Source organism: Stomoxys calcitrans, chromosome 2 (assembly GCF_963082655.1).
Source record: "Stomoxys calcitrans chromosome 2, idStoCalc2.1, whole genome shotgun sequence".
Classification (NCBI taxonomy): Eukaryota; Metazoa; Arthropoda; class Insecta; order Diptera; family Muscidae; genus Stomoxys; species Stomoxys calcitrans.
The window spans coordinates 84907172-84927411 of record NC_081553.1 but is presented as its reverse complement, the minus strand read 5'-3'; the positions used below and the strand labels follow the sequence as shown (position 1 = coordinate 84927411).

The following is a 20240-nucleotide window of genomic DNA, read 5'->3' as shown; positions in this document are numbered from 1 at the left end:
CAGAAGCGAGCGGAGGTGGCACTCCGGGATGTGCCTCTCCCATGACGAAAAAAGACGAACACGTACACTGAGGCGGCAGCCCTTGGCGATGAGGGTTCTATCGGGTCAATTCGAGGTTGAAAATGATTGTTACCCATATTCCATTCCACTGGGGAACAGGGGCAAACTTCTCACATATCAATGAGTGCAGTCCGATTCAAGTTTAGGCTCAATGATAAGTGGCCTACTTTTTAGAGGCGAGTCCGAACGGCGAGCCGCCGTGCGACACCTCTTTGAAGAGAAGTTTTACAAGGCATAGTACCTCCCAAATGTCGCCAACATTAGAAGGGGAAAACCATTGTTGAAAATTTTTTCTGATGGTGGCGCCAGGATTCGAACGCAGGCGTTCAGCGTCATAGGCGGACATGCAACCTCTGCACTACGGTGGCCTCCACCCATATATTGGTTGCCCAAAAAGTAATTGCGGATTTTTCATATAGTCGGCGTTGACAAATTTTTTCACAGCTTGTGACTCTGTAATTGCATTCTTTCTTCTGTCAGTTATCAGCTGTTACTTTTAGCTTGCTTTAGAAAAAAAAGTGTAAAAAATGTAGGTTTGATTAAAGTTCATTCTAAGTTTTATTAAAAATGCATTTACTTTCTTTTAAAAAATCCGCAATTACTTTTTGGGCAACCCAATACAATAGTTTCGGATAAGACAACACTGCGAGGAATTTTAAAACAAATTTGGAAGTCCTACAAGTCGTAGAATTGGAGATATATATACTGATTTTTGAATTTCAAATTTCCTACCCAATATGTACCCTGAATCCTTATGACAGCTTTTTCTTGCGAAATTTGACAATTCTTTTTTAAAAGTCACCAAAATTCGTAAAAGCATTCTGGTTTGCATTTTGAAACCTGTGCCGTTACTTTTTCTTTGACATTTTACTGTATACGCATTTAATTTTTGCTTCAAAGGTTATTATTCTCGGAAGTACAAAATTGGTTGGTTTAGCAAAAAAAAAAACATCACTGTCTCTTTTGTCATTAAAAAAGTATGAAGTTTCATAAAATGTCCTTCCCTTTCAAAGGAAAGGACAAGCACCGAATGAAGATTTCTCAAAATTTTATACTCATTATTTAATAACCACAGGCCCTTATGAATCTCACTTTCTTCTTCTCTGTGGTTTACCCAAAGAGGGTGCCTGGAAAGTGCACACATACATATGCATAAATTATTTTGTGAAAAATATGTCATGCTTTTAAAATTTCACAGTATAATTAGTTTAATTTATACTATTCGGAGTATCTCTTACAATAATACTAATAAATTTCTTGTGGTTTTTCATTATTTGCTCATCTTTTCTTATTTTCCTTCACCAAAAAAATACCATGTGCTTATTTCCATTTTTTCCCTTCTTTTCACCACCGTATCCGTATCCTGTTTGTCCCTCTCTAACTCTCTTTTTTTGTGCATTGGTGGTTTCTGTTCAATTTTAGCCCATTGTCTACAGCACCAGGCGAGAGATGTTCTTTGAGCGTTATGGCAGTTTATTAATTGACAAAATTATAACCAAGGAACAAGTCTATGGCGTTATGTCCCTCAGACATTTGTGTCGGTAAGTGAGTCACTCAAAAGACATTTACATTTTAATGAATTTTCCTAATTAAATTTGTGAAAAAAACAAAACACAACAACAACAAAGAAAAAAACATGAAGAAAAACGCTGGATAATTTCTGCGTCTAGAGGAAAAATAAAATTGAAAAAACCACATCAGGCGGCGCATCAATGATGCCAATGATGATAAATTAATAATTAGTATAATGAAAGACAATTACGTAATTGAAAGTGAAGTGTGACATGGAAGGAGGGGGGAGGATACAAAAACTAACATCTATCACGTTCATTTTGCGGTTAATGCAACAAACGATAAGCTAACAGAAGATAATTGATTTGCTGCTTTTAGCCTGCTCCACTGTTAACTGTAGTTGTGCTTCAAAAAGTTTTCAATTGATTAGTCGTCAGCATTTTTATACCCTCCACCGTAGGATGGGGGTATACTAATTTCGTCATTGTGTTTGTAACATCTCGAAATATGCGTCTAGGATCCCATAAAGTATATATTGGGTTGCCCAAAAAGTAATTGCGGATTTTTTAAAAGAAAGTAAATGCGTTTTTAATAAAACTTAGAATGAACTTTAATCAAATATACTTTTTTTACACTTTTTTTCTAAAGCAAGCTAAAAGTAACAGCTGATAACTGACAGAAGAAAGAATGCAATTACAGAGTCACAAGCTGTGAAAAAATTTATCAACGCCGACTATATGAAAAATCCGCAATTACTTTTTGGGCAACGCAATATATTCTTGATCGTCATGTCATTTTAAGTCGATCTAGCCATGTCCGTCCGTCTGTCCTTTCGTCTGTCTGTCCGTCCGTTCGTTCGTCCGTCTGCCTGTCCAAAGCACGCTAACTTTCGAAGGAGTAAAGCTAGCCGCATGAAATTTTGCACAAATACTTTTTCTTAGTGTAGGTCGGTTGGGATTGTAAATGGGCCAAATCGGTCCATGTTTTGAAACCGATTTAGGGTCTTGACTTCTTCAACTTTTAGGGGCGCAATTCTTGTCCGATTTGAAATTTTGCACGTAGTGTTTATGTATCACTTCCAACAGCTGTGTTAAGTACGATTCAAATCGGTTCATAACCTGATATATTGGGTTGCCCAAAAAGTAATTGCGGATTTTTTAAAAGAAAGTAAATGCATTTTTAATAAAACTTAGAATGAACTTTAATCAAATATACTTTTTTTTACACATTTTTTCTAAAGCAAGCTAAAAGTAACAGCTGATAACTGACAGAAGAAAGAATGCAATTACAGAGTCACAAGCTGTGAAAAAATTTGTCAACGCCGACTATATGAAAAATCCGCAATTACTTTTTGGGCAACCCAATAGCTGCCATATCAACCGATATTGGACCTTGACTTCTTAAGTCGCTAGAGGGCGCAATTCTCGTCCGATTTGGCTGAAATTTTGCATGAGGTGTTTTGTTATGACTTTCAACAGCTGTACCAAGTATGGCGCAAATCGGTGGATAACCTGATATAGCTGCCATATTAACCGATCTGTGATCTTGACTTCTTGAGCCTATAGAGAACGCAATTTTCATTCGATTTGGCGGAAAATATGAAAAACGACTTCTCTTATTCTTGTCCGATTTGGCTGTAATTTTGTACATGGTGCTTTGGTAGCACTTCCAACAACTGTGCTAAGTATGGTTCAAATCGGTTCATAACCTGGTATAGCTGCCATATAAACCGATCTTGGATCTTGACTTCTTGAGTCGCTGGAGGGCGCAATTCTCATCCGATTTGGCTGAAATTTTGCATGAGGAGTTTTGTTATGACTTCCAATGACTGTGCTAAGTATGGCCCAAATCGGTGCATAACCTGATATAGCTGCCATATAAATCGAACTGAGATCTTGATTTCTTAAGCCACTAGAGGGCGCAATTCTTATCCGATTTGGCTGAAATTTTGTTCAACGGCTTTTCTCGTGACCTTCAACATACGTGTATGATATGATCTGAATCGATCAATAAATCTATCTCCCGATTTTGCTTCTTGAGCCCCTACAAGGGGCAATTCTTATCCGAATGGACTGAAATATTACACAATGACTTCTACAATGTTCAACACTCATTCTATGATCCGAATCGGACTATAGGTTGATATAGCGCCAATAGCATAACTTATTCATTATTCTTTGTTTGCCTAAAAAGATTTACTGCGCAAAGAACTCGACAAATGTGATCCATGCTGGAGGGTATAACACAAAAATTAATTGTTTAAAGAGTTGCACATCGTTAGCGACTGTTTCTTCCCTGAAAGAATATGGACTTCTTGCTGAAAGAATTGCTTCAGTTTTAGGATAAAGAAGGAATGAAGGCAATATTCGACGAAATTGCATCGGGTAAAGTAGCATGGATCGAAACAATGCAAGGTCTGGAGTAAAAGGCGCTTGAGCTTGAAATTCTCATCCATTGCTAGTCAATAGTTTTTGGCTGGTGTTTCAGATTGTTAACTAGCGTTGGTAATTCGAATTCGGCATTGGTTATTTACTGATAATAATGACAAATGTTCTGTTATTGACACAAAACAAACTTGACAGCAATGCCATATGTTCCCAATTGACAGCAGTACACGCATTTAAAAAAAAAAAATTAATTTCAGCAAAGGTTATATGAAGGTTATGAAGGCTATAAAGGTTAAATTTCAAACACATTTTTTTTACAAATATTAGGTGTCACGCAATTTTCTTCGTCTTTTACACGCTCAATTCCTCTTAATCAAACGAAATTATTTGTTCGGAATAACCGCAAGTCTCCAACGTGATAACATTCAAGGACCAGTTACCAGTGTTACCAAGCAATTACTGGGCTCGTGTTGCTCTCACCCACAACAAATATAGGTCGTCGCCCATTGAAGGCTATTTGTTTTTGTTAATTTTTTATCAAATAGAAATTAATGGCTAGCATTGATGTTTCCTTCACTGCTGTTTGACAACTCTCATAGCAATTAAAACAAGTAGAAATGCGTTAAGTTCGGCCGTGTCGAACTCTTATTACCCACCACCATGGATATATTTATTATCCTATTTTGTTATAACTCGACTATGTCCATATTAATGTCCAACTATGGGCAGGAGAATCCGAGAAGCTTTTATAAGAAACAGCTCCAAATTTTAACGCAATCGTGTGGAAAATGCGGCATTTATGGGCTTAAGACCCTAAATCGGCATCGATTATATACATATTTGGTCCGATCTAGACCATCTCAGGCTCTGATAAAATTTTGCGAAATCGGGTAATATATGAGTCTTTTATAGACTTAAGACCCGGTCTTAATGGCAGCTACATCAAAATTTGATCAATCTGGACCATATTCAGGACTGATGTCTAAAGTCTTTATACAACTCACTGTTTAAAATTTCAGTGGAATGGGATAATAAATGCGCCTTGTATGGTCTTAAGACCCTTAAGCTAAAGATCGGTTTATATGACAGCCATTAGCGAAGACAGCCCTGCTTTCTGGGAGGCTAAAACTTTTCTAGGGGGTGTTTAGCCCACTCCACAGAGGCCTTCCTACGCTTATGGTGAATACCATATTTAGGTCCGATATTAGAGCAGCTCACCGTTTAAAATTTCAGTCAAAATAGGATAATAAATGCGCCTTGCATAGTCTTTAGACCCTAAAGCTGAAGACCGATCTAAATGACATAGCCCAATCTGGACCATATTCGGGACAGATGTCGGAAGCTCAACACTACTGTTTCATTGTCCCAAATTTTGGCAAAAACGTGTAATAAATGCGCCTGTTATGGACTTAAGACCCTAAAACGTCCGATCGTTCTATATGGCAGACTAGTCGAACCGGGCACGCTCCGTTGCGCCTTCTTTAACTCCTTACTTTAATTGGCTATGACAGAATATTTGTTCCACTAGCCTCGATCTTCTGCGTTCATTCTAAAATCTCTGACACCAAGTTTCGAGGTTTCTCCCATAACTTGAGCTTTCCATCGGGGTTTAGTCTTCCCGTTTTGCGTGTACCACCGTGTTTGCCTTCAAAAGACTTCTTTGCTGGAGTTTCTTCATCCATTCTGACAATATGACCTAGCCAACGCAGCCGTTGTATTTTGATGCGTGTAACTATGCTATCGTCATAATACAGCTCATACAGCACGTGGTTCATACGTCTCCTATATTCTCCATGAACGCAACACTGGTTCATATATTTTACGAAGAATCTTTCTCTCAAATACTCCAAGCACTGCCTCATCTGCTTTCACAAGTACCCATGCTTCAGAACCATATAACAGCACGGGTAGTATCAGTGTCTTGTATAGTGTAATCCTCGTCTGTCGAGAGGTGCCCTTGTTTCTCAACTGCTTACTTAGTCCAAAGTAGCATCTGTTTGCCAGTATTATTCTTCGCTTAATCTCAAAACTGGTGTCATTCGTTTCGGTTACGGCGGTGCCGAGGTAGATAAAGTTACTGACTGTTTCAAAGTTGTGGTTCCCAACTTTCTCAATTTTCTTTATCTGCTCGGTTGTGCAAGGCTTTTTTAACTCCCTAATGTCTTTTTAGGGTGGGGACATTAAACCCTGAATGCGGATATCGAATTCGTGCCATTGTTGCCTATGACGCTGAACGAGTTCGAATCCTGGCGAGAACATCGAACAAAGCGGTGTTTATCCCCTCTTAATGTTGGCGACATTTGCGAAATACAATGCCATGCATGGTCATTTAAAATTTTCCCCAGAGAGGTGTCGAACTGCGGGACGCCATTCGGACTCTGCTATAAAAAAAGTCTCTTATCATTGAATTTAAACTTGAATCGGAAAGCGCTCATTGATGTGTGAGAATGTGACCTTTCTCGGTTCCTGGTGGTACTGTACTTCCTTAGGGTAATGTTTCATTAGGGGAGGGATGGCACATGGACTCAAATATGGATATCAAATTCGTGCTGCACTTCCATATCCCTTTAATTTGAGCTCGCTGGGTACTTGGACTCAAATTTTAATACCATATTCGTTTTCTGGTTTTCAATACCTTTCATTTGAAGCCCTTATTGTGCCCATAGGACCACTTTCGAATATGGGTGGCATTTTTGGGGTAACGGAGAGAGGCCGCCTTCAACCGATATCTAAAAATTTTATAGCCTATGTTTCCTTCCAGACAAACGTAATCAATCTATGAAAACTTTAAGAAAATCGGTTTTGCCAACTATAATATACTCAAAATGGGTCTAATGGCGTTTTTGAAGGGTGGCGTGACCCCCTATACTTCGATCGGATTTTGTATGCCAGATTCGAAATCTACCTCCGAATACCTTTCATTTGAACCCCATATTGAAATGAAAGCCAATATGTCTGTTTGGGGGAGTTTCGGTGTTGGGGCGGCCCGATGGGTACTTAGACTCGAATTTTAATGCCACATTCGTATTCTACTCTCCCATACCTTTCATTTGATACCTATATTGTCGCGATCGGTCCACTTTTCATTTTGAGTTGTGTTTTTAGCATAAGGGGGAGGGTCCGTCCTCTTTCCGATACCGAACAATTATATAGCCTATGTTTCCTTCCGGACCAACCTACACAATATGCGAAAGTTTCGAGAAAATCGGTATCGGTTCTGCCGTTTTTCAGTCTAAACGAAACAAACAAATCCAGTTCCATATATTCGTGATTTGCTAATGTGCCCATTATGGGCGTTTTTGTGGGGGTAGAGTGACCCCCTATACTTCGACTTGAATTTGTATACCAGATTCATTATCTACTTTCCCATATATATCATTTGATACCCATACTGTCCTTATCGGTCCACTTTTGATGTTGGGTGGTGTTTTTGGGGTAACGGTGGAGGGTCCGCCCCCTTTCGTTATCAATAAATTATAAAGCCTATTCCTACCTCCTGACCATATTCGTAATCTACTCCCGAATACATTTCATTTGAGTCCCATATTGTCAAGATCGTCAATTAAACCTATTTTAGAGGTTTTGGGTCTGGGGCGGCCTCCCCAGGTACTTGGACCCACCTTTAATATGAAATTCGTACTCTATTCTTGAATACCTGTCATTTGAATCCCATATTATCCCGATCGCTCCACTTTTATTTTTGTGTAGTACTTCCCCCTTACTACTGGGGTAAGGGGGAAGGTCCGCTCCCCCCGATATGAAAAAATTATGTAGCCTATGTTTCCTTCCAGACCAGCCTAAACAATCTATGAAAATTTCAAGGTAATCGGTTCAGCCGTTTTTGAGTCTATATGGAACAAACAAACAAAATTGAATTTTATATATAAGATACATGTAAATAGGCCTCGATATCAACCATTTTAGGGTCAGATGCGTTTAGAAGAAGTGCGAGTCGGTGCAAAATTTTAGCTCAATAGCTGAATTTTGAAATACTGTAGCGTGATTACAACTGAAATTTCCTACCGAAATTCGGAGTAGGAGGCCACCGTAGCCCAGGAGGCCACCGTAGCCCAGGAGGCCACCGTAGCCCAGGAGGCCACCGTAGCCCAGGAGGCCACCGTGGCGCAGGAGGCAACCGTAGCGCAGAGGTTAGCATGTCCGCCTATGACGCTGAACGCCTGGGTTCGAATCCTGGGGAGACCATCAGAAAAAAATTTTTCAGCGGGGGTTTTCTTCTCCTAATCCTGGCAACATTTGTGAGGTACTATGCCTTGTAAAACTTCTCTCCAAAGAGGTTTCGCACTGCGGCACGCCGTTCGGAGCCCCTATCATTGAGCTTAAACTTGAATCGGACTGCACTCATAGATATGTGAGAAGTTTGCCCCTGTTTATTAGTGGAATTTTCATGGGCAAAATTTCGGAGTTCGGAGTCAGTGACTGCTACTTTAAGAGCGAAATGAAAGCAAAATCATCTTAAAATTTATCTTCAGTGAAATAGCTCATTTTAGGCTTCTTGCACAAAAATTCACAGTTTGGTGCAGTTTGCATGCCTGCGGCGGCATTGGGTCGTACTTCTTCGTCGACTATGCCTATAGTCACGTTACTGTGAATGGACAACGCTTTGTGCAAAATGTCACCCAAATCGTATGAAAATTAAGGCTTCCAGGGGCTCAAGATCTCGAATCTGGAGATCGGTTTATGTGGGAACGATATCCAAATCTGAAACGATATGGTCCATTTGGAATCCCCAAAGACCTATTGCTATTGCGATTTCGACAGACGGACGGACTGCCTTTTTAAGGTCCTAAATCAATATTTCGAGGTGTTACAAACGGAATGACTAGATTAGTATAACACCATCCTATGGTGGTGGGTATACAAAGGGACTTAGTTTTATATGGGAGCTGTATCAGGCTATAGACCGATTCAAACCATACTTGATACTTATGTTGAAGGTCATGGGAGAAGCCGTTGTACAAAGCCAAATCAGATGACAATTGCGCCCTCTAGAGGCTCGAGAAGTCAAGATCCAAGATCGGTTTATATGGCAGCTATATCAGGTTATGAACAGATTTCAACCATACTTAGCACAATTGTAGAAAGTCATAATGGAACACGTTAAACAATATTTCAGCTAAATCGGATAAGAATAGCGGCCTCTAGTGGCTCAAGACGTCAAGATCCAAGATCGTTTTATATGGCAGCTATATCGGTTTATAGACCGAGTTGAACCATACTTAGCACATTTACTGGAAGTAATAACAAAATACGTCGTGCAAATTTTCAGCCCCAAATTGGATAAGAATTAGGCTTTCTAGAGTTTCAAGAAGTCTAAACCCCAGATTGGTGTATATGAAAGCTATATCAGGTTATGGACCGATTTCAGCCATGCTTGGAAACTTTTTTGGAATTCATAGCAAAGCATGCAAAATTTCAGGCAATTTGGATAACAATTGCGCCCTTTAGGGGCTAAAGAAATCAAGTTCAAAGATTGGTTTATATGACATCTATAGAAAAACATGGACCGATATGGCCCATTTACAATCTCGACCGACCTACACTAATCAGAAATATTTATGCAAAATTTTTTTAACATGCTTTCCACACACAGAGGGACGGATGGACAGACGGACGGACAGGCGGACGGACGGACAGACAGACGGACGGACGGACAGACAGACAGACGGAAGGACGGACGGACAGACGGGCGAACGGACAGACAGACGGACGGACAGACGGACGGACAGACAGACAGACGGACGGACAGACAGACAGACAGACGGACGGACAGACGGGCGGACGGACAGACAGACAGACGGAAGGACGGACGGACAGACGGGCGGACGGACAGACAGACGGAAGGACGGACGGACAGACGAGCGGACGGACAGACAGACGGAAGGACGGACGGACAGACGGGCGGACGGAGACGGACGGACGGACAGACAGACGGATGGATAGACGATTGGACGGACAGACAGACGGACAGACGGGCGGACGGACAGACGGACGGACGGACGGACGGACAGACAGACGGACGGCCAGACACACAGACGGACGGACGGACAGACGGGCGAACGGACAGACAGACGGAGGTACAGACAGACGGACGGACAGACAAAAGGACGGACAGACGGATGGACAGACGGATGGATAGACGATTGGATGGATAGACGATTGGATGGACAGATGGACGGATAGACGATCGGACGGACATGGCTAGATCGACTTAAAATGCCATGGCGATCCAGAATTTATATATTTAATGGGGTCTTAGTTGAATATTTCGAGGAGTTACAAATGGAATGGCGAGATCTGTGTACCCCCATGCTATGATGAAGGGTATACAGAAGTTGTCAAGTCCTTATTTGAAAAACTCGATTTATATTTTGTTAGGTCGGAAATGCATATTTCGATATGTTGCAAACGGAATGACTAAATTAATATACCTACAATCCTATGGTGATGGGCATAATGAGTTTTCAGTTTGTTTCCGTAGTTGTCTCCAAAAAACAATCATCAATACCTTGACTTTCCACTGCTGGGCGTTGTAGAGGAGGTGACACAAGGATGAATTGAAAGAATAACAAATAATTAAGTGACGAAATGACTCTCCCCTTACAAGACAATGGAAAAGTTTACCATGGTTTGCAGGAAAATTATTTGAAATGGTTTTTGTTATGCTGGCCTCATTTGTGAGAATAGAGAAATGTTTTGTTTCTTCACCCCCTCCACCCAACTCTTCCCCACTCTTAATGCATTTTTACCCTTCATAAAGATTAATGTTGGAATATTAGAAATAACGACAGTTTATTTAGTTAACCCTCTTCGTGGGATATCAACTGCAAAAATTCTAAAGATAATGGGGATAAATGGATTCCGCAGAGATCATCGTAGGAATGGAAAAGTGTGCAGAAACCCCAACTTTTACGCAATCATTTTAGAATAAAGTTTTCTGCGGCTATCCACAAACGCTTAAATGGATGAAATTAGCCAAGAAAAGCAACCCAAAAAAAGAAATTTAAAAAAAATAACTCCCAAGAAACAGAGGCAATAGCAGCGGCAGCAGAAGGGTATAATGGCAATGAAGACGACCTTCATAGGCAAAAACAACAAATCTGACCATTATTGAGGCTTATTTTGGGTTATCCTAACATCATGGTAGCCTCTGCAGCCGCACAATTTTGTATGATGGTCTAAACAAATCGCCTGCCCCTCCTCCTCCTTCTTCTTCTCAGAAAAGAAGATAATTAATTGAATGCGTAAAAGTTTTTGGTAGAATCAGCTTTAATGCTACACCATTGAGAACTTCATTAACTGAAATAAGTACACAAAGTACTCCCTCCGTCCGTTTGTCCTTCACTCTCTCTCTCTCTCATTTACGGATTATATAGCAAGTTCTTCAAATATGGCGAGTTTGAGATTTAATTACTTAATATTCTAAGACATCTTCGAAATAAAATTTAATTTCCATTGAGAGCCGTATTAGAAAGTTTTGCTTGTGTTCAGCAAAAATTAATTAATGTCTTTATTGGATTACCCCCAAAAGAAAGAAATTAACTTATAACGATATAGACGATACGATTCGATGAAAGTCACCCCAAATACTCTCTGTCAGAAATGAGAACATTGCAAATTAATTAGAAGATATCAATAATGAAGCCATTTGCATTGTTTGGCATTGAAAAATTACCGCCATTTAATATTTTTATTTATTGGCACAATTTTATCGCTTTAAGACATGTTTGAACTTTCATTATGACCCTTGAAGGCCACACAGAAATTTATGAAAATTCAATTTTCTCAGAGAATTTGGAGAATTTATGCAGATGCTTATGATAATAAGAAACTGTGTAGGATAAGAAATATAGGTGGATGTTCAAAATGCGTCTCTGGCCAGCTTTTCAAAATAGTTGGCCATTTGAAAAACGATTTTCCTTTGAATAGTTTTAAGCGGCTGCACAGAGAATGAAAACAGTTAGGTTCATGTAGTCTTCTCAGATCCTCGTTAAATAATTTATGGTTTGTTTACTGTTATCTTCCTTCAAAATTATATCGTAAAGGTACCACATCAGCTGCAACATTAAGAAACACAACGTTCTTTCTATGTTAACTTTATAGCAAACTAGCTGACCCGGGCCCGCTCCGCTGCGCCTTCTTTTACTTTATATGGAACAAAATTTTTCTTGGAATATTTATTTTCGACAATTAAAGAGCTATTAGTGATATGGCATGCTACGACAAATAGTATATCGCTTGACAAACAGTTTAACAATATTAGTGCCTTTATCTGAATCCCATATGATCTTTGTTGGTCTACGAATTTAAGGTGTACTCCATTCTTAAAATACTTTATTTCAGCCCGATATTCTCATGATGTCTGATTTAGGTGTGTTTTCGGGGGTGAGGTGGTACCCCAGACACTTGGCCCTGAAAAAATATCCGCATCGTGCTCTTCTCTCAACTACCATTTTTTTCAACTCCATATTGTAATTGGTTTTGAATGGAGTTTACAGGATGAGGCGTCTCCCAAACACATGGCCCCAAGATTGGTTATCAAATTCGATTTCTTATCTCAAATACCTTTCATTTGAGCCACATATTGGCATGGTCGAAAAAATTTTACCCTTTGGGGGGTATTTTGGGGAAGGGGTGATGCCGTAAATTCATGGTCCTACATTTGGATATCAAATTCGTATTCTACTCCCAAATAACTTTATTTGAAAAAATTAGTAAAATATCGCTAATTGTGGGGTATTTTGGGTAGGGTAGGGGTAGACCCCAGAAAATTGGTCCCGAAAGTGGGTATCAATTTTTGGTATACTCCCCAATACCTTTAATTTAAGTTCCACAATGACATGGTCGGTAAATATGCCCGATTTAGGGGTGTTTTGGGTCCCCCAAACACTAAGCCCTGAAAATATATCAGCAACGTGCTCTATTCTCATATATTTGAACCCTATATTGCCATTGGCCTCAAAATTGAATATCAAATTCTTTTTCTAATCTCAAATACCATTCATTTAAACCCCATATTGAAAAAGCCATCAAATATGTCCGGTTTGGGGTATGGGCCCTTAAAACTATGAATATCGAGCTCCACTGCCTGAAAGACCCAAATTGTCTTGATGAGCAAATACGTCCTATTTGGGGGTTGTTATGGTGGTGGGACGTCCCCTAGGCAGTTGGTCCCCAATGTTGATATCAGATACATGGTCTACTTCCAAATACCTTTCATTTGAGCTCCATTTTCCCATGACCGGCTTGGGGGGTGTTTTGGGGGATGGGCGGCCACTCAGTGAGTTTGATTTATCGGATTCGTGTTTTACTCGAAAGATGCTCTTATTTGAGCCTCATATTGCAATTGTCAACAACTATTTCCTATTTGGGTGGTGTTGTGGGGGTGGGCTGGCCCCATAGACACTTTTCCCGAATGTTGATATCAAATTCGTGCTTTACTCCCAAAGACCTTTCATTTGAACCCCATATTGATATGGTCGTAAATTTGTCTTCTTTGGGATATGTGCTCGGGGATGGGCAGCCCCCTAAACACTTGGTCACACATCTGGATATCAGATTCGTTTTCTGTACTCAAATATCTTTCATTTAAGCCCCATATTGCCATGGTCAGTAAATAAGTCCTGTTTGGGGGGTGTTTTGGGACAGGGGTGGACCCCCAGAAACGTGGTCCCATATTTGGATATCAGATTCGTATTTTTCTCGCAAAATATTTCCGATTTAGGGGTGGTTTGGAGGTTGGGGTGGTCCCCCAAAACACTTGGTCCGACAATTGGATATCAGATACGTTTTCTAATCTGAAATACCTTTCATTTGAGTCCCATATTGTCGTGATTGGTCTAAATATATGTTTGGTAGGTTTTAGGGTGAGGCGTCCCCCCTAGGTACCCCATCGGAAATTTGGATACCAAATTTTTACTTTTGGGGTACTTTATCAGAGCACAAACAATTTCGCTTAAATCGCACCACCCATCTCCGAGTTTTGGCGTTTGTGAAAATTAGAGAAAGGGGGAGGGTCCGCTCCCCCAGACACATAACAGAGCGGTTCACCTCATTTGAACCATTCTTGGCATATTTGTTAGAAATCACAACCAAAGACTTCAGCCCCATCGGTTAATAATTGCGACGTCTAGAGGCTCAAAAAGTCAAGATCCAAAAACGGTTTATATGGCAGCTATATAAAGTTACGAACTGATTTGGACCGTACTTAGCACAGTTGTTGGAAGTCGTAACAAAACACCTCATACAAAATTTTGAGCGAAATCGATCAAGATCCAAGAAAGGTTTAAAAAGCAGCTATATAAAAATCTGGACTGTTTTGGGCCGTATTGAATAGGGATGCGGAGAAGCCTAACAAAACTCGCCATACCAAGATTCTGCGAAATTGGACAATAAAGGCGCTTATTATGGGCCCAAGGCCTTAAATCGAGAGATCGGTCTATACGACAGCTATATCCAAATCTGGACCAAATTAACATTAAATAAGGATGTTGGGAGTCCTAACATAACTTACTGTCCTAAATTTTAGAGAAATAGGACAATAAATGCGCCTTTTATGGGCGCAAAACCTTATATCGAGAGATCGGTCTATATGGCAGCCATATCGAAATCTTAACCGATCTCGGCTGTATTGAACAAGTATATCGATAGGCCTAACAAATTTTAATGCCCCAAATTTCAACGAAATCGGATAATAAATGTAGCTTTAATGGGCCTTAGATACTAAATCGGCAGATAGGTTTATATGGGGGCTATATCAATATATAGTCCGATATAAACCATCTTCGAATTTATCCTGCCTATGGACAAAAAAAAAGAATCTATCCAAAGTTTCAGCTCAATATCTCTATTTTTAAAGATTGTAGTGTGATTTCAACAGACCGACGGGCGGACGGACAAGAAGTTTAGATAGTCTTAGATTTCTACGACGATCAAGAATAAATACTTTATAGGGTCGGAAATGGATATTTCGTTATTTCAGCCTTATATTGCTATGGTTGGTAAATATGTCCGGTACGGGGGTATTTTTTTATCAGATTCGTGCTCCAGTCTCAAATACCCTACATTTTAGCCAAATATTTTCACTATTGGTCAATATTTCCATTTGACGGCCTTTGGAGGTGAGGCGGCCCCCCTAGATATCACACCCCAAATGAGGCTACCAAATTTATGTTTTTGAGTTATTATAAAAAAACCAAATTTTGCTTTAATTGCCCCACCCATCTCCGAGATCTGCCGTTTTTATACCCACCATCATAGGAAGGAGGTATACTAATCTAGTCATTCCGTTTGTAACACCTCGAAATATTCGTCTAAGACCCCATAAAGTATATATATTCTTGATCGTCTCGACGTTCTGAGTCGATCGTCCCATGTGCGTCCGTCCGTCTGTCGAAATCCCGATAGCGGTCGGAAGCGTAAAGCCAGCACCTTGAAATTTTGCACAAATACTTACTATTGATGTAGGTCGTTGGGGAATGCAAATTGGCCATATCGGTTCAGATTTAGATATAGCTCCCATATAACCGATCTCGAGATTTCATTTCCTGAGCTCTTACAAGCCGCATTTTTTGTACAATTTGGCTGCAATTTTGCATGTAGTGTTCTGTTATGATTTTCAACAACTATGTCAGGTGCGGTTCGAATCGCTCTATAACCTGGTATAACTCCCACATGAACCAATCTCCTGATTTGACTTTTTAAGCCCTTACAAGTCGCAATCTTATCTGATTTGGTTGAAATTTTACATGTAATGTTCTGTTATGACTTCCAACAACTGTGCGAAGTACGTATAGTATATGAAACGATATGCCGATGCAAATATCGCTTTGCTATGACCATAGTCCATAACCTGATATAGCTGCCATATAAACCGACCTTGAGTCTTGATTTCTTGAGCCACAAAAGGCCGCACTTCAAATCCTATTTGGCTGAAATTTTGCATGACGTGTTTCGATACGAATCCCAACAACTGTGTTTAGTAAGGATCAAATCGGTCCTAAACCTGATATAGCTGCCATATAAACCCATCTTGAGTGTTGACTTCTTGAGCCACTAGATGGCGCAATTCTTGTCCGATTTGGGTGAAATTTTGCATGAAGTGTTTTGCTATGTAAACCGATCTGGGGTCTTGACTTCTTGAGCCTCTAGAGGGCGCAATTCTTATCCTATTTGGCTCTCGCAATTTTGTCCGATTTGGCCGAATTTTACATGTCGTGTTCTGTTATGACTTTCAATTACTGTGCAAAGTACGGTCTAAATCGATTTATAGCTCATATAAACCGATCTCCCGATATACAAATTAATTTGTGTTTGTTTTTTGTCGGTATGTTTGTTTGTTCCGTATAGACTCAAAAACGGCTGAACCGATAACCTTAAATTTTTACAGATTGTGTAGGTTGGCCTGAAAGGAAACAAAGCCTATATAATTTTTAGATATCGGATGGGGGCGGTCCCTCCCCATTACCCCAACAACGACATCCAAAACCAAAAGTGGAAAAGTGGACAATATGGGTATCAAATGAAAGGTATTGGAGACTAGAAAACGAATATCGTATTAAAATTTAGTTCCAAGTACCCAGCGGGCCTCCCCAATCCAAAAACTCCACTAAACAAAAATAATTGGACGTTCATGTCAATATGGGTCTCAAATGAAAAATATTCGACAGTAAATTACACATATGGCATAAAAAATTAGGTCCAAGTGATGAGAGGTCGCCCCACGCTCAAGTACCCCCAAAGGACTCAAATGAAATGTATTTGGGAGTAGATTGAGAATATGACATTAAAATTTGCGTTCAAGTCTAGGAGGCGCTTTTCCTTCCAAAGATAATTCAAATAGGTTGATTGACCCATTGCGACAATATGAGACTCAAATGAAAGATATTTGAGAGTAGAAAACGAATTTGATATCCAATTTAGACTCACATTTTAATACCACATTCGTATTCTACACTCCAATAACTTTCATTTGATTCCTATATTGTCGCGATCGGTACACTTTTGATTTTGGGTTGTGTGTTTGGCATAAGGGGGAGGGTCCCTCTCCCTTCCGATACCGAAAACTTATATAGCCTATATTTTCGAGAAAATCGGTTCAGCAGTTTTTCAGTCTATACAGATATTAAAAAATTAAAATCTAATCCAATTTAGGCATAGATAACTTGTACTTAAAGTAGTAGGTGGAACCGCTGCTGTGAGTATGGCTTCGCCCGTCTTTAGCCTTTTCTTACTTGTTTCTTCTGATTTCAATGAACTTTGGATGATATGAATATGGTGAACCTCCAAGGCATGTAAAATCTTCTTAATCGACTTACCCTACCTGACAAAAGGTGTGCTTAACAGAAAACGATGGACTTACCTAGAAAGAGAAGAACAAAAAAGGAAAATGTTAAAATGTATATCACATTTGTTTGTACTCTTAAATTAAGAATTTGATATTTACTGATATTAAAAAAAAAAACCGAAATCTTATATCTATGATATTGGAATTAAGGGAAATGGCAACTGCCAAAATTCCACGGAAAGATATGTCTGGCATACAATTCTAGGCCAAACTGTCAAATATTAGTGGTTCAAATGAAAAGTTAGGGAGAGTAGAGTATGAATTTAATGTAAGAAATTCGTACCTAATACTACTTTTATGCACCATGGCGCTTCAATGAAAATGGAACAGGAAATTTAAAAATTGATTTTCGAAGAATATTTAGTCATGATTTCAATATTCAACAAATTTATTTTACACAGAAATCAAATTTCTTTAGAAACAAACACTACCATTTGTAGTTTTTGGAATTTGTTGACCAAATTTGATTTCATATAAAAATTGTGGAAAATTTGTGTTTTTGGTACCATCTCTCTCATGTTTAACCTTACTTGCCCATATTCTGTTAAGTAGTTTTTTTTTTACTTCTTCTCCCACAAAAAGAAACCTAAGCGAAGATTTGCTAACTGAATAATTATGGCATTTCCAATATCACAAAATAATAACAAGTCGAATTTTTGGAAGATATTGGATTCTTATGAAAAACAATAAAGTTGGAAATTTATACGAGGCACTGGCATGCCAAATTAATTTCACTTCGAGTAGGCCAAAAACTTGAAAAACTTTACAGACATTGTCATTGAAAGGAACATGACAATGAATATCTTTGTCACATTTTTGGGCTGACGTTGTTATTGTAAAAGGTTTTTAATGACAGACAACGGCCTCTTTCATTATGCCACACTTCTTTTCTTTTTGAGACCAAGAAAATGTTTCTGAGTATTGTGTCCTTGGCTTTCAATTCGAATTCAGGGGGCAATTTTGATATTGTATGTATTTTAGGAGTACACACAGAAAAACAAAAAGATTGCTAAGAAAGTTAAAATTTAACATTTTAAATAATTCTTTTCAAAAATGAAAATGTGATAAAAATGGCTTTAAAAATTAAATGTGGGAGAAATCTTCAAAAAAAATCTCACCTACATGAACAAATGTCGATAAAATTTCATAAGCACAATAGTAATGAGCCACATTTTCATAAAAATATGCCCTGCTCTGCAACAAGGCAGCAAGAAAGAAAAAAAAACTCCACTTCACGAATTTCTCTCAAAAGAAGACATTTTTATACCTTCCACAATAGGATGGGGGTACACTAATTTCGTCATTCTGTTTGTAAAAACTGCAAACTTTGCCCATGAACATTCCACTAAGGAACAGGGGCAAACTTATCACAAATCAATGAGTGCAGTTCGATTCAATTTTAAGCTCAATGATAAGGAGCCTCCATTTTATAGCCGAGTCCCAACGGCGTGCCGCAGTGCGACACCTCTTTGGAGAGAAGTTTTACATGGCATTGTACCTCATAAATGTTGCCAGCATTAGGAGGGGAAAAACACCGCTGAAAATTTTTTCTGTTGGTCTCGCCAAAATTCGAACCCAGCCGTTCAGCGTCGTAGGCGGACATGCTAACCTCTGCGATACGATGGCCTCCTGTCAATCTGTTTGTTACACCTCGAAATATGCGTCTGAGACCCAATAAAGTATATATATTCTTGATCGTCATGACATTTTAAGTCGATCTAGCCATGTCCGTCCATCTGTCCGTCCGTCTGTCTGTAGCACAGCACACTAACTTTCGAAGGAGTAAAGCTTACTGCTTGAAATTTAGCACAAATACTTTTTATTAGGGTAGGTCGGTTGGGATTGTAAATGGGCCAAATCAATCCATGACTGAAATTTTGCACTTGGTGTTTTGGTATCACTTCCAACAACTGCGCTAAGTATGATTCAAATTGGTCCAAGTTTTGATATAGCTGCCATATACACTGATCTTGGGTCTTGACTTCTTGAGCCTCTAGAAGGCGCAATTCTCGTTCGATTTGACTGCACTTTGTTTTGGTATTACTTCCAACAACTGTGCTAAGTATGCTTGAAATCGGTTCATAACCTGATATAGCTGCCATATAAACCGATCTTGGGTCTTGACTTCTTCAGCTTTCAGAGAGCGCAATTCGTATCCGATTTGGCTGTAATGGTGCACATGGTGTTTTGGTGTCACTTCCAACACCTGTGCTAAGTATGGTTTAAATCGGTGGATAACATGGTAAAGCTGCCATATAAACCGATATTGGACCTTGACTTCTTGAGCCACTACAGGTCGCAATTCTCATTCCATTTGGCTGAGGTGTTTTGTTATGACTTTCATGAGGTGTTTTGTGATGATTTTCAACAGCTGTCCCAAGTATGACGCAAATCAGTACATAATCTGACATAGCTGCCATATAAACCAATCTGGGATCTCGACTTCTTGAGCCTCTAGAGGGCGCAAATCTTATCCGATTTGGCGGAAATTTTGTACAACGGCTTCTCAAATGACCTTCAACATATGTGTCCAATATGGTCTGAAGTGATCTATATCTTGATATAGCTCCCATATAAACCGATCTCCCGATTATGCTTCTAGAGCCCCTACAAGGCGCAATTCTTATCCGAATGAATTGAAATATTACCTAATGACTTCTACTATGGTTGTCAACATTCAACTGTGCTAAGTATGGTTCAAATCGGTTCATAACCTGATATAGCTGCCATATAAATCGATAATGGGTCTTGGCGTCTTGAGCCACTAGAGGGCGCATTTCTCATCCGATTTGGCTGAAATTTAGCATGAGGTATTTTGTTATGACTTCCAACAACTGCGATAAATATGGTTTAAATCGGAACATAGCCTGATATAGCTGCCTTATAAACCCATCTGGGATACTGACTTCTTAAGCCTC

At 39.4% G+C, this 20240-nt stretch overlaps 1 protein-coding gene across 2 annotated transcripts in view; it reads left to right on the top strand.

Moving 5' to 3' along the window:
- The window catches only part of LOC106087842 (uncharacterized), a 187128-nt gene that overhangs the window by 131186 nt on the left and 35702 nt on the right, over window positions 1-20240 (top strand). For both annotated transcript variants that reach the window (XM_059363014.1, XM_059363015.1), the window contains one exon: window positions 1483-1601. In XM_059363014.1, the coding sequence (XP_059218997.1) occupies window positions 1483-1601 (119 nt within the window). The remainder of the gene's footprint in view (window positions 1-1482; window positions 1602-20240) is intronic.